The sequence below is a fragment of the Halichoerus grypus genome, chromosome 1, assembly GCF_964656455.1.
Source record: "Halichoerus grypus chromosome 1, mHalGry1.hap1.1, whole genome shotgun sequence".
NCBI lineage: Eukaryota > Metazoa > Chordata > Mammalia > Carnivora > Phocidae > Halichoerus > Halichoerus grypus.
In genome coordinates, this window is record NC_135712.1 from 194,972,868 (window position 1) to 194,986,790 (window position 13,923).

A 13,923-nucleotide genomic window follows, 5' to 3' on the forward strand; every position below is an offset into this window, starting at 1 on the left:
CAATAGGACATTGGTGTGAAATTATAAGCTGCTTTTGTAGCCAGGACATTTACGAATAAATATGAACTTACTTTTCAGTGGTAAATGCTCCTGCCCCTTTCTCAGGGTTGCAGGAGCTCCCTGATGATGTGAAATGTTGCTGTTGAGTGGCTCCCATGCACACACCTTGGCTTAAGTTGACCTCAGTGTCATCAGATAATCACACAGCCACAAGGGGTGGGTTTATGGCTCGGGTACCTGAATCCTGAGAACTGGCCAGGCCACTTCCCTCACGTGTTACAGCAGGCACACATTGTTTCGACTCAGGGGTGCTCTTAGAATTCCAAATAGGGAGAGAAAAGGTTCTTTTTTTCTTTTTCTATTGGATTACAAAAAGGACTGTGACCAGTTGAGCTCTGGATTTCCAAAGGCAAAGATTTAAGGATGGGCTGGTTGGCTTTGGTTACTCCACATGCTTCAGGGTGGGCTTAGGGAAAGAAAACAATCCTTATCTGACCAAAACAGGACAACAACTGAAAAGGAAAACCCATTTCCTTCCTAAAGCCAAGTAGAAACAATTCAGGTGTAATTTATAGTTGTTAACTTGTGCAGATGAATAAGGTGACTGCTGGTCACCTTATTACTACCAACTTAATCATCAAGTCCCCAAATTTCCTTTATCTGAAGAACTAAGAGAAAGGTTTTGGAACTCTTTGTGCTCAGTAGGATCATTTGACCTTAATCTGTGAACAGTCTGAAGCGAAATCTAAGTACAGACAGCTATTAGCACCAGTGGCCCAGGCCTTGGTGAAGCCTTCTGAGCCCCGGGCCAGAGGAAGGCAAGGCATTGTCTGGAGACAGAAGCTGGTCAGTGAGCACAGCCTGGGGGCTCAGAGACCTGGGAGCACGGGGAATGCCTGATTCCTGCCACTCCTGCTGGGCATCTGCGTCCACCATCTGCTCATCCAGAACTGAAGATATGGGAGTGGAATGGGACTGGCGGAGGGGGAGGGGGGCTGACAAAAGTAGGGCTGGATAAGAGATGGAGGTAAGAATGGAATGTAGAATAGGATGGTTAGAAGTCTCAGGGCATGGAGAAATGCTGGTCCTGGAGCATTTGCATAACAAGGAGTATCCTACATATATGTGATCAGTAGGTGAGGAACAAAGAAGAGTCCATCGGTATAACAATGATTTTACCTTGTTGGTACTGTTGAAGATAGGTGCCTTCAATTTGAAGATTGTATGCTCTTTATTTTTTTAACTTTTTAACAAAATAAATTTATACAATGTTGATTTTATGTTTCTGAGCTGTTTCAACACAATTTATTAATGGTTACCTAGTTCCAAAAGCAAAATGTATTTTTGTGTATCTTTTTTTTTTTTTTACATAATAACCTATTGCTCTTATAACTGGTAGATGTTGATTCAGAGGAAGTTGGTTTCTGGTCCAATTTTTGACATAAGCTGTGTCCTTCTGTTACCAGCACTTTTAAGTGTGGTAAAAACTGGTCATGACAAGTAAGTGAGGTTAACCACATTAAACATATTGCCTCAGATTACTAAGTGTCTACTTGTGAAGTTGGACATGGTGAGTTTTCACTCAGTGCTTCCTTATTTTGATTTTTATTTTATCCATAAGACCTGGCCCTTTAAGGATAATTTTAGCCCTTCACAAATACATTTTAACAGGCATCCAGTGGAAACTGATCCACACTCTAGGGCAGATTCAGTATCGTACTGTGTGAGAGAGACAAGCATTCCTAGAAAAACCGCACACTAATATAAATGGCCTCTTGGTAACCTCTGCATTAAGAGAAAGATACTTTTAGAGGAAAAAGTCAGAAGACTTAAAATACCATACATACCTAGCTCTCTGGTACTTTTTTTTTTAAGTAAACCATTATAATAACTCATTTATAAAAAGATTACTTCAAGAGTGCTGACTTTGAACAGAGCAGGAATTACTTGTGTTTTGGAACATGAGAAGTCACATAACCAAGAAACTCTGAATTCTTGACAGTAACCTCTAATAGGTAACTGGGCTAAAGTAGACATCAGGTCTGCAGGTAATGGATGTCGGTGTCCATATTAAAAGTCACGTGTACAAGACTCGGAGAGGACCTGAATCTAGCTCAGAGCAGGACGGTCCTCTGCAAGTGCCGGCTAATGTAAGTGGCTACACGGGTACTGCGTCATCTGGTCAGCAAAGAGGAGTTCGGCTTCTTACTCTTCGGTTTTCTTAAAAATGGCTTTTGTATGTAATAGAGGGTTTTTCACCCATGAAGTTCGTGAATGAGGAAAGGCTTTCTTAAATTTGGTATTCACTAAGGTTAGAGTGTCAGAGAAATAAACAGTTCTATTTACTGTGCAGGGCATGGGCTATTCAGGACTGGGTATTCGGCTGGAGGATGCTTTACCATTGTGTTATCAGACTGCTTATAGTTCTGCATTATAATTCTCCTGGACTTCTAGGTATGAAGTTGATTTAGCTTTATAATTGTAAATTTAGTTTCTGTCCATCCGTTGATGCTACAGTAGTTAGTAGTATTTGTAACAGTTTTTTTGGCATAAAAGTTTTGCTTAAACTAAGGCGTATGTATTCAGTTAGGAATCCTCCCTATTCCTATTGCTAAATAAAGCAGCTGTATATAAAATCTCCCTGCACATAGCCCATACAGGAAACTTCAGAATCATCTGAGATACTTTCCCCCTGTAATTGGAGGAGTCCGAAGGCTTCAAGGCCCCTCACTTCTCACGGGTGGGCTACAGGGAACAGGCCGTCAGCCTCTTTCCGGCTGATACCTGCTGCTTGACACGGAGAAGCTCTGTACAGAAAGCAGGAGCATCCTTCATGAGGTGGTACTTGGGGCAGACACTGAGCGCGCTGTATTCGTCTTTGGTAGCAGCCTCTCTAAAATAGACCACCATGTATTTGTGAAGTGGAGTCTGGCTTCTCAGATCGCTACAGAAGAGGTTAAAGGCCAGGGGGAACAGGTCTTGGGAATTCTCATGGGGGCTGCCCTCACTCCTGCCACAGGTGCCATCACACCTGGGGTTGACGTCATTGGAAAGAAGGAAGATGACTTTATCCACAGCTTTCTTCTGAGTGGTAAGCCATTGCACCGGACCCATCTCAGCTATTTTCTTTTTCTGCCACTTTTCAAGGATAACCTCACTTCTGCAGTGGTTTTGAAGAAATTCAGTGAAGTAACAAACTGTGTGATGGAAACAAATTTCAGATGGGTAGACCACAAGAACCTTAATGGGGGGCAGGAGCGTGGTAGTAGGGAAGGAAGACTTCCTGGTCCATTCTGTGGGGAGAGAAAGCATTTGTTGTCTGTGAACAGCAAACAGCAGGCTTTCACTCTGGTTTGAACCACCATTAATAAATGATCCCTTGCTAGGGAATGTTGGCTGAGCACCAGCGACGTTGTTACTGCCAGAAAGGAAACTGTCCCCGATGTTCATTTTAAACGTATCACCTGAAACACACTGATGTTTAATCCTTAAAGATGCTTTAAGAGATGTATTTTCCAAGTTCTTATCACTAAATAGATCCTCTTCAGCCATATCTTTTCAAGTAAATTCATAGAGGCGGTTTAGGTTTGAGGTACTTTTTTTAGGTGAGTGGTTGTAATTGTACTATTCTCAGTGTCCTGTACGAACAGGGCCACCTGACCTGTCCTTCACATCACGTTTTGAGTTGGGTCAACTCAGTAATTGGACCATCTTCTATCTACAGGTGGTAAAGTTTCTTTGTGGTTGCGTAAGGTTAACTGGTGCCCCATTTCAGCTAGAACTGCTCTACAACAGAAACTACATACGAAAGTACTGTAACTAATAACAGGCCAAACCATATCCCCCAAACTGGAGTATTCCCAAGGTCAGAGTTCCACATGGCTTTCTTACTTAGGTTATGAGATTAATCTTGTACTGTCCACATCACAAGTGACTCAAAAGGTGCATTTATGTTTTGTCTCCGTGTGGAGAAGAGGAGAAGCAGAGGTTTTCAGTGTATCTGTCCAAATACTCTGATTACTGTATTCAAATCCTTGATGTTTTAGAGTTGGCGAGGTCCCTAGAGTATATGAATTCAAGTGAGTGTTGTTCTTACGCCATGGAAGATTTTTTTAAAAAAGTAGGAACTAGCTTGGAGTACCTATTAGAGGCAAAACGCAATTCATTATTAGCTGCCTTTTGCCCACAGCAGTCCTTGTAGACGCCTCGGTAAAAATGACACCGGTGGTAGTCACCAGATTGGGAGGTCCCCATCCCTGCTTCGCCTTGGCAGATGTGGCCCAGCCATTGTTACCAGTATTTGTGGAGAGCTCTACGGCACTGATTATATCAGTGCTACCTGACTTTTGTCCTAACACCAAAATGTGACTGCCTCTAGAGGACTCGTCTTTAAAAAAAAAAAAAAAACTCAAAAGTGTTTTTTTCCTCATTCGGGTGTCTTTCGAGAACTGAATTCTCACACTTACTGTGCCTCCACATTAGATAGATCCCAACGGCCAGCACCCATGTGGCCACCAGCAGAGCTGAGAGGAGAAGAGGAAGCCAGCCGCCCAGCATGCTTCTGCCTGGAGAAAACAAAGTTAATTTACCTTCAGCAACACAAAACCATATGTACCTCCTATTTGGAAGCCAAGATTTTCACTCTATACTTTGTAGAAGTTTAGGTTCCTATAAAACCTAGGGGCAGTATACCTCTAGGGGATCTGCAGATTGGTGCGATTTTCCACAGAGTGTTCAGGCCATTTGTTAGATGCTCAAAAGGGATATGGGACCCAGGAGGTTAAGAAAGTTCCCCCAAAATCACTTTGGCTTCTTACTCCACATACGTGCAGGCATTTTCACTGTGGTAACCGGAGTTGACGTTCAGGGTTTTTTTTGTTCTTTGATGAATTGATGTTATTGTGGGCACGATTACTTAATATATAGTACACACACATGCCATTTTTAAAGGCTGTTTTGTTAGACTGACAAACATGGGGGGTAGTGGCGCCCCCCACAGGCATGTCGGTCAGGTAAGCTCAGGAACCCATAGGCACTGTGCCCACACGGAAGTCAGAATTGCCAGGCACCTGGGTCCTCAGTTTGTTCCGCTGAGTTTCTAAGAATAACACTTTCTAACTTTTGACTCCACCCCAGGCTAGTTCTGCGAACATTTTATTTGTCTGTAACAAGAGAACTGACATCTCTAAATGCAGAGAGACAGTTTCCCCAAACATGCTGCTCTCAGGCATCAGTGAGGCGTGTCTTTGGGGGCTAATTTGTTATCCAAATGTTGGCTGTGTGACCACACCAAGCTACAGTCACAGTTAGGCCAGGGCCACGGAGACTGGTCAGAAAACCAGAGTGCTGTGAAATGCCCCTTCCCTTCCGTACTCGGTCCTCTAACGCCCCTGACTTTCCGGCCCATCCCTGTGGCACCCTGCACATCCATTTTTGCACTGTTTATCCCCCCCTTCTTGTGTGTATCCTGTTTCATAAAGGATCCTGCCGTGAATTCATACATAGAACCTTTGTTTCCAGTCTGGCGCGGCTTCACCCTCTGCCCCTGCACCCCAGCCGGTCCTTACCCTCCCGCAGGGCAGGTGCACGCCCCGGCACACAGCGAATGGGGTGGCACTGGTGGGGCCCCTCGGGTCCCGAACCTCTCTGACGACCGAGCGGAAATGGTGGGCACTTACGACTGTCCAGGGGGAAGGACATGCCCGATTGTGGGCAAAGCACAACTGTTCCTTTGCGTCGGATGCAGTCATTGACACAAGTGTGGAAATACGGAGTCAGCTGAGGGAAAAACAAGAGGCCCAGGAAGTTCCCATCATGCTTCAGAGCAAAACCTCAGCACGATGCCTACGTCCACCAAAACCCTTTCTCTTTTGGGTTGAACCACACCCCCACCCTGGCATGGTAATAGGACATTTTTTCCCTTGGGCACACTTCCATAACAAAGCCCTAAAATTCAAACCAGTGACCCAAGACCGAACACCTTCCAACTCCTGAATTGTGAACCTAAACTTTGTACGTGTTGCTAACGTGTTGGTTTCCTTATCTAAAAGGGTTTAGGTCACCTCCTAATACATATACAAATATTTCCTCTAAAAAAACCCAGAGCAGTAGAGCTCCTGTTGACAGACACATCCCTGGGGACTAGGAAAGTCTGGTTCCCTGGAAAAGGGATGCCGTCATAATATGCTGACAGGTATCTGCTCCCTCTGAGTACTGCCTTTATGTCCCAGGGGATGAGAAACAAAAGCTACTTAGACCTCGGGCGTGGCTGTGTACCACTATGACCCTCGATGTCCCCACATCATAAACTCGGAGCTGAAAGAGACCCGAGAGCATCTACTGGTCCAGCTTCCTGCTTCCCAGCTTCCTGCTTCCCAGGGGAGTCAAAGGAGGCGGCTGCCCTTCAAAGTTCATACATTGACCTCCACCCAAACCTTCTGATTTCCAATCCTTTGTTGCTTCATTTTGCAGTTGGGAAAATTAAATGGTACTCCTGTCTCAGAATTACTCTGAGGCTCTGTGACTAAAAACGGCAAGTCAACAGCCACGAATAAAAGCAGAGGGAATCGTGACCCTGAGGTCGGCTCTGGCCCTCGCCTCTGTAGCCCCGGAGGCAGGGATGCCCCGCAGACGGCCCTGAGGGCCAGGCAGGAGTGTGCTGCGGGAGGGAGAGAGAGGGAGGGACCTCATGGAAACAGCTGGAAGGACCAGTGCACCGCAGCCCGTCTCCGCGTGCCTGGCCCTCCCCAAACACCTCGTTAAGCCTTACCTGGACCACAGCACCTTCACTTTCCCCCGTCACGGGGATCACCACCGAAGCTCGACTTGGGGGGTTGTTCTGGTGCAGGTTACGTGAGACAAAAATCAAGACACGTGAGCCAGACAAGTGAGGCCAACAACAAACACAGCCAGGGAGGGAACCGCTCTTCCCACACTGACTCTGAGTTGACGAGACTGTGAACAACCATTCATTTCCTACTTCTGAAACGTCTACTTTTGGTTGGTTTTAGGTTCTCGGGGACATTTCCAGGGATGTTCCCAGGGACTTGCTTCTCTCTGTTGAAAGCATCGAAAGAGCCTAGCACATTTGGACAATGGACAGTCCTGTCTGCGCTCTGTTAACATTGAGAGCCTGTCCAGGGCGAGAGCGTCTACATTTTTCGTCAACAAGGTGAGGAAGGCTGGAGGTTGAGGATGGGGGGATGGTGTTAGGAAACGAAGGGATGAAGTACCTCCAGCATGTTAGAAAACCCAATTACAATGTTACTTCGGATGAGAGCCATGTATTTGTTTCCAAGGGGGCTGGTTGTAAAATTCACTTCTACTGCCGTCTCGTTCTTCTTACAAGCAGTGATGTTTGGATCCCACAGACTTCCTGAGTCAAGAGAGAATCACATGGATGGAGTTGCAAACTGTCGCTCATTTAAGTCCCCCAAAGGGCTTGACAAAAACAAATCTAAGTTCTCGGGCAATCGTGCACCCAAGAGATACGGGCTCTACTGCATAGTGTACTTTTTATTAATCACCGCTCCCAGAACCTCAAAGGACCTGCTGCCCAAGAAAGTTTAGGGGCCCCATGTCACTGCTTTGCATAAGATAGCTTCCCTGGGCTGGGGGTAGTGGGAGGCACAAATCAGGTTCTACTACTCCTATTCTCAACATCCATTTTGAGTTAAGGGTAGGGTCAGCATTTTCTCCTTTCCAGGATGGGGAGGAGGAACCACGGGCCACAAGACATGTCTAAGATTATAGAGCAAGTGAATTCAGCATCAGGACTACAGCTACTAGAACATTCTGGGTTCTAGGAGCTTCATCCATCAGACCATTCTGCTGGCTTTACTGAATGTGAAGAAATAAGGAAATGCCTCATCGCTTAGCAGATACTCGGACAGGTCTACCCTGTGGGAAGAAGTCAGTTGATTGTTGTGACTTGCAAATCAGCACCAGGTTAATTTCCAGGAACATGAGAGATAATAGTGTGCATTGTTTCCCCCACCTGGGAGAGCATTTCAGGCCCTAGCTCAGAACTGTCTTTAGGAGCGGGGGTCTAGGACTGATTACAGGCCCACAGAGCTCCTCACACTCACCGTGCCCTCCATAGTCCAGATCTCTCTTGGTGGGGGGCAAGAGAGGAAGCAGAAAGCTCCAAGTCTGCCTTCCACCAAGGAGACTGCATGCAGCTCAGTCTGACAGGGTGCACAGGGATGCCTTGTGGGGTCAGGGTACCTAAAAGACAGGGACTGGTCCCCTCTTATACCACGAGCCTCATTAGCATCCTAAGACTCTACTACCCAGAAGTTTACACACGCCTTTGTAAAATCTGTGGAAACTGGACACTTGGGACTGATTATCCTGAAGGGACTTATTTCAAAATTCAAAGGGTAGTTAGTGGCAGGTTCTAATAGCCTCGCATGTGAGAGGTGAACCCCCGTGAAGACACAGGTTGAGAATATGCTTCTAGGTCATGACTTGAGCTAACACTTGCACCTTGAATGTTGGCTAATCCAAACAGAAGGTTCACAGGGTCCCCGTGGCCAGAGGTCAGTGGTCTGCTGTCTGAGCAGGTGGAGGGACTTACAGATTCCCCTCCAGCCAGGAGGGCCTTCCATCAGGATGGACCACCATAGGTGCAGTTTGGCCAGAAAGGATCGTTTCACCAAGGCGGTGCATGTTTTTCTGTGCCTGCTCCTCACTACCTAAAGCTACTCAGAGTCGGGCTTTCTCTGGACAGGCTGCTTGATTCAGTGGGCACAGGGCTGGCCGGGGGTCAGCCCACTGCGCATCTCTAAGCCTCGGTTTCTTTGTGGAAGATGGACTGAGCTGGGTGGGCTCCAGTTTCTTCTAATAACAAAAGCGAATGCTATATTTACTTACCTGCCTCGATGCACTTTTTTTTGTGTTTCATTATGTGGTTTAGGCAGCCTGCAGATTTGAATGAAAGTTTTTACGTTTTAGAAAACGGTATCTCTGCTCCACTCCCTTGCCAACAGTACACACAACACAGGGTTACCACACTTGTAACAAATTGCCAGAACATTCAAGATGTAAGGTAAGATAGCGAATTTAAACTGGATGCTAACATTTGACTACTAAACAGATTACCCACGAAGTGATAGCCAGGGTCTGATTTAAATACAATCTTCATCAGAATAGTACCTGTGATCCCCAGGAGAAGACTCAAACCCTTGAAAATGAGGTTTGATCATATATGTAAATACTGCCCCTTCCAGGAGGTGGAGCTTAACTCACCCCCCCACACCCCTACCCTAGAGTGGGGCAGATTTAGTCACTTGTCTTTAAAAACTAGAGTAGAGAAATGGACAGTCGGTAGATTTGCAATGGAGATGGCTGGCAGACACCACTGATGTCGTGTGGATGTCACCCACCCCCGCTAGGAGGCAATGAAAAGGACACCCCACCTCTGCAGTATCTCTCCAAAAACCCACATCCCCAGGCTAATCATGAGGCGAACATCAGACAGACCCAGACTAGGGGACATTTTGCAGGATGCCTGGCCAGCCTTCCAGATTGTAGAGGTCACGAGGACTAAAGAAAGACTCGAAGCCTGTCACAGACCAGAGGAGACAGGAGACACGAGGACTAAATGTGACCGGAACAGAAAGCGGGCATTCACGGGAAAAGCAGGTGACATCCCAATAAAGTCTGGAGTTTCGTTAATAGAAACGTACCGATGTTGGTTTCTTAGTTTTGACAAATGTAACCATGGTAACGTAACAGGTTAAAGATGGGGGGTACCGGGTGAGAGCCCTACGGGAATTCTTTGGACATCTACGCAACTCTTTGTATTATCTTGGCAAACTTAATCCAAAATAAAACATTTCTATTTTTTAAAATGAGGTTTAGTCTCATCGAGAAAGCTGGAACACCCTGGACCGCAAGCTCAAAGAACAACAAGGAATCGGAAATTGCCCCATTTGTCTTGGATGCTTCGCCAGAGACAGAGGACAGGACTGGAGGACAGAAGAGATGACCCGGCCTGGGTGAGGGTGGCAGGGGGACCGCTGTAGCCAGGCACCATGCTGGACCCTCCACCCGCAGCACCGTGTGTGACACTGCAGGTGTGATCCCGAGGGCTGGCTGTGGTGTGGAGTAGTGGAAATGACCCCGCGCTCAGCTCGGTGCCACCCTGCCTCTTGCTGACAGCCCAGGGGCCCACTGGAGGCCGAGACCCAGCCGCTCCTCCCAACACCACAGCCTGCTAGCCAAGTGGAAAGACGTCGTGCAGGACACATTTTGTATCAAGGACAGAGTGGTGGAAGTCACTGACCAAGAAGGACCCGAGTGGGAATGTCAGCTTCTCTTGGACTGTGTGTGTAACCCAAGGCAAGGTACTTAAGCTCTCCATGTCTTCATCTATGCAACGGGGCTCTCCCAACCTCAGGCTTGTTGGATGCTTTGGTGAGAGGATGCGTGTTAGGCGCTCAGCACCGGGTCCGACACAGGAATGGGCTGTCCCCTACGTTTGATCTGACTTACTCCTCTCCCCCACTCTGTGAGGGAGACATAGTTACTGCGTGTTACTCCATCTGTGTATCACAGACGAAGAAACCAGACTCGGCGGGGCCAGATGCTTTGTCCAGGGTACCCCAGCCTCTCTGTACCAAACCACATGCCCCGCGGCGAGCATCCCAGCCAGACGGAGGAGTGAGGGAGTTTACCTGGTGAGGTGAAGTTCACAGACATGGAGGGGGGGTCTTCATTCATATTGGCATTGGGGATATTGTGGGCCCCGATGAAGTATAGTGTGTTCGGCTCTACAGGGAAGCCTGTGTAGGAAAACGTCCACTGAAAGGCAAAGCAGAGAACCCCTGAATTTCCAAAACACTGCAATGCAGAGACATGGCACCTTTGTGCGCTGCCCTCTTCATTTATAATTGCCTTCCTTAACCTACTGCTGAAACTGAGGTCTCTAGCCAATGTCTGCTAAGGGAATGTAGCCCGCACAATTTGCCATTAAGTCACAGAATCAGAGAAGTGTAAGCTTTTATTTTTTTTTTATTTTTTAAAGATTTTATTTATTTATTTGAGAGAGAGAATGAGACAGAGAGAGCATGAGAGGGTCAGAGGGAGAAGCAGACTCCCTGCCGAGCAGGGAGCCCAATGTGGGACTCGATCCCGGGACTCCAGGATCATGACCTGAGCCGAAGGCAGTCGCTTAACCAACTGAGCCACCCAGGCGCCCAGAGAAGTGTAAGCTTTTAGAGCCGGGATAGAATTTAAGTTCAGCTCCCCTCATTTTGCTGATGGGGAAACTGAGGCCCAGAGATGCTGACTTGCCCCAGGCACAAAGGCCAGCAGCGGCCAGGCATCCTGCTTCAGGCTCCAAACTGTAGCTGCTCGGCGGCCTGGGTGTCTAGCGCGTCACCCCCTCCCCCAAAGCAAAGGGGCTGGCTCTAAGGACAGTTAGCCAGGGGCCTCAGCGTGCTCACTCTGCCACCAGACGGTCTGGTCTGAGTCTGGAAGACTTCCGTGTAATTGCACCTCACGCAGCTGTAGGACTGGAGGTTGCTCTTGCCTGTCACGCAGATCTTGGTGGCCTTCAGCAAGCGAATGCTGGCTGCAGAGACAGGCAAGAGGGCGGCTGTTTATTTAGCACCTACTACATGGCCAGGTTGATGCTAGAGCGCTTACAGGACTCACCTCAGTTCATATTCAGAGCGGTCCCGGAAGGTAGGCACCCTGGTCCCCTGGGCACAGAGGAGGCGAGTGAGGCTAGGGGGGTTTCAGGGAGCTCTGCCCAAGCTTACAAAGCTCCTCAGCAGCAGATATGGATTTAACCCAAAGCCCAAGCTCTTTTCTCCTCACAGGGAAGCCTCAATTTCACAGGATCCTACAAAGGGGATCCTACTCTGGCTCTGCACTATTTAAGGGGAACAGGCCTCCCAGAGGGTCATCCCCAAACCATGCCAGTTCTGACGACCCCTTCTCTCCCCTCTTCCCTGCCTCTCTAAGGCTTATGCTCCTTCAAGGCCCAGTCCCCCTAGAACGACAGCTAACCAGTGCTTCACTCTGCGAGGCCTGGGGCCACTGCTTTACTGCTCCACCCAGTTCCAGTGCTCTCCTGAGGGCCGTCTCCTGCTCCCCCCTGCCTCCATCCCACTCAGATGGAGCACAGCTCCTTCCCGGATGCCCCGGACACGGATCCTGTGCCCCTGTGGCTGAGCGTGCCTCCCCCAGCCCCCGAGAACCCTCCTGCGTGGCAACTGTAGCCCCCTCACCTCTCTGCGCCAGGCCCTCCCAGATTCCTGACTTGGTGGAATTTAACAGAATTGAGCCAGTGGAAACCAGAATCATAGGCTTTAGGCCCCCAGGATTGGTTCATGGAAAGAACTCACAAGCTGCCTTGGGGAAATGCCAGGACCTTCATGGTGCCATGTGGGAATGGGAAAAGTAATGTACCTGAGTCAGCACTTGCCCTAAACTTGGAGAGGGGATCATCTCGGTACTGACTCTGTTTTCTTCCATGAAATATAAGAACATACAGAAGAGAACACAGATTGTAAGTAGAGCACGTGATGAGCTGTCACACTCGTGTAGCCGGTCCCCAGGCCGAGAAACAGCCTAGGAGTGCCCTTCATGCTTCCTGTCAGTCACTCCCGAGCCAAGACTTACCACTGCCCTGACTTGTAACCACTCAGGTTTGCGTTCGGATGTGAGTGTGGACTCCTGAATCTGGCTTCTTCGGTTTGTGAGCTTCATCCACACTGGGTTTAGTTACAGATCATTCATGCTCATCGCTGCACTGGACTGGATTTGCGATTCTACTGTCATCAGGAATTTGATGCATTCTGGTTTGGGGCCGTTATGAATAACGCTACTGGGAATAATCTAGTACAGTAGTCCCCCCTTATCTGCAGGGGATATGTTCCAAGACCCCCAGTGGATGCCTGAAACCATGGATAGTACTGAACCTTATATATACTATGCGTTTTCCTATTCATTCATACCTCCGATAAAGTGGATAAATCAAGCGCAGCAAGAGATGAACAATAATAATAGAACAATTATAATAATAGACTGTAATAAAAGTTATGTGAATGTGGTCTCTCTGAAACTGTCTTATTGTACTGTGCTCACCCTTCTTCTACGTGAGGAGGTGAAGTGAGGTGAATGACGGAGGCACGGTGATAGAGCGTTAGGCTCCTGCTGACCTGAGGAAGGTATGTCAGAAGGAGGGTCACCTGCTTCCAGAGTGCAGCTGACTGCAGGTAACTGAAACCACGGAAAGCAAAGCCGCAGAGAAGGAGGGACCACGGAATGAGGTTTTGGGTGCACTTCTGTATATATTCTGTTGGGTTTATGCCAGGGGTGGAGTTAATGGGCCAGTCTGCACTTTTCTGCGTTAGTAGACACTTCAGGCTTTATTGCTTGATTCAAACTTACCATCTGCCCGGAGTCTCCAGCTGATATTCATCAAAATGGAATAGTCCTCCATGGCAACATTGCTTTTAACAGGTTCCACTTGGAGGTCCCTCAAGTCTCCTGGGGTCAGAGTGTGTTGGACCATCCACTCTGGAGATGGTCCTGGGAAGAAACAAAACTGCCTAGGACACTCTCCTCTTGGCCCAGTCCAGTGCCATCTCCTCTCAGTGGCCCACCCTGACCCGTCCTTCACTCACAGTTCATCTCTTCTTCCTGCTAAGGCAGGCCAGGCCAGGCCAGACATTTCTTAGTGCTGGCTGTTTTATGGCTGAGGAGATGCTCAGCTTCCTGGCCCCAACCCACGGGACCCTCGGGACCACCCCAGTGCCTGTCCCTGTGTATCTGACATGCTCGTTAGGTCGGTCCTGCCTTCCTCACCCCTCAGCCTGCACTCCAGCCGGCTGGCCCACACAACTGCCCTTCCTACCTCCTAATCCTTGCCGGCACCATCTCTCCTCCAGCTCATCCTTTCCATCCACA

At 48.2% G+C, this 13,923-nt stretch overlaps 1 protein-coding gene across 6 annotated transcripts in view; it reads right to left on the minus strand.

Moving 5' to 3' along the window:
* The window catches only part of IL17RB (interleukin 17 receptor B), a 41,694-nt gene that overhangs the window by 24,847 nt on the left and 2,924 nt on the right, over positions 1 to 13,923 (minus strand). For 2 of the 6 annotated variants that reach the window (XM_078077062.1, XM_036102548.2), the window contains exons 3-11: positions 13,405 to 13,545; positions 11,451 to 11,578; positions 10,680 to 10,806; positions 8,875 to 8,922; positions 7,233 to 7,375; positions 6,770 to 6,838; positions 5,568 to 5,778; positions 4,467 to 4,565; positions 1,213 to 3,293 (exon numbers count right to left, since the gene is read on the minus strand). In XM_078077062.1, coding sequence (XP_077933188.1) covers positions 2,746 to 3,293; positions 4,467 to 4,565; positions 5,568 to 5,778; positions 6,770 to 6,838; positions 7,233 to 7,375; positions 8,875 to 8,922; positions 10,680 to 10,806; positions 11,451 to 11,578; positions 13,405 to 13,545 — 1,514 coding nt within the window. In that variant the 3' untranslated portion in view covers positions 1,213 to 2,745. Of the gene's footprint in view, positions 1 to 1,212; positions 3,294 to 4,466; positions 4,566 to 5,567; positions 5,779 to 6,769; positions 6,839 to 7,232; positions 7,376 to 8,874; positions 8,923 to 10,679; positions 10,807 to 11,450; positions 11,579 to 13,404; positions 13,546 to 13,923 lie in introns of those variants that run through there. The other 4 variants (XM_078077058.1, XM_036102549.2, XM_036102550.2 and 1 more) reach the window with 4 other exon arrangements.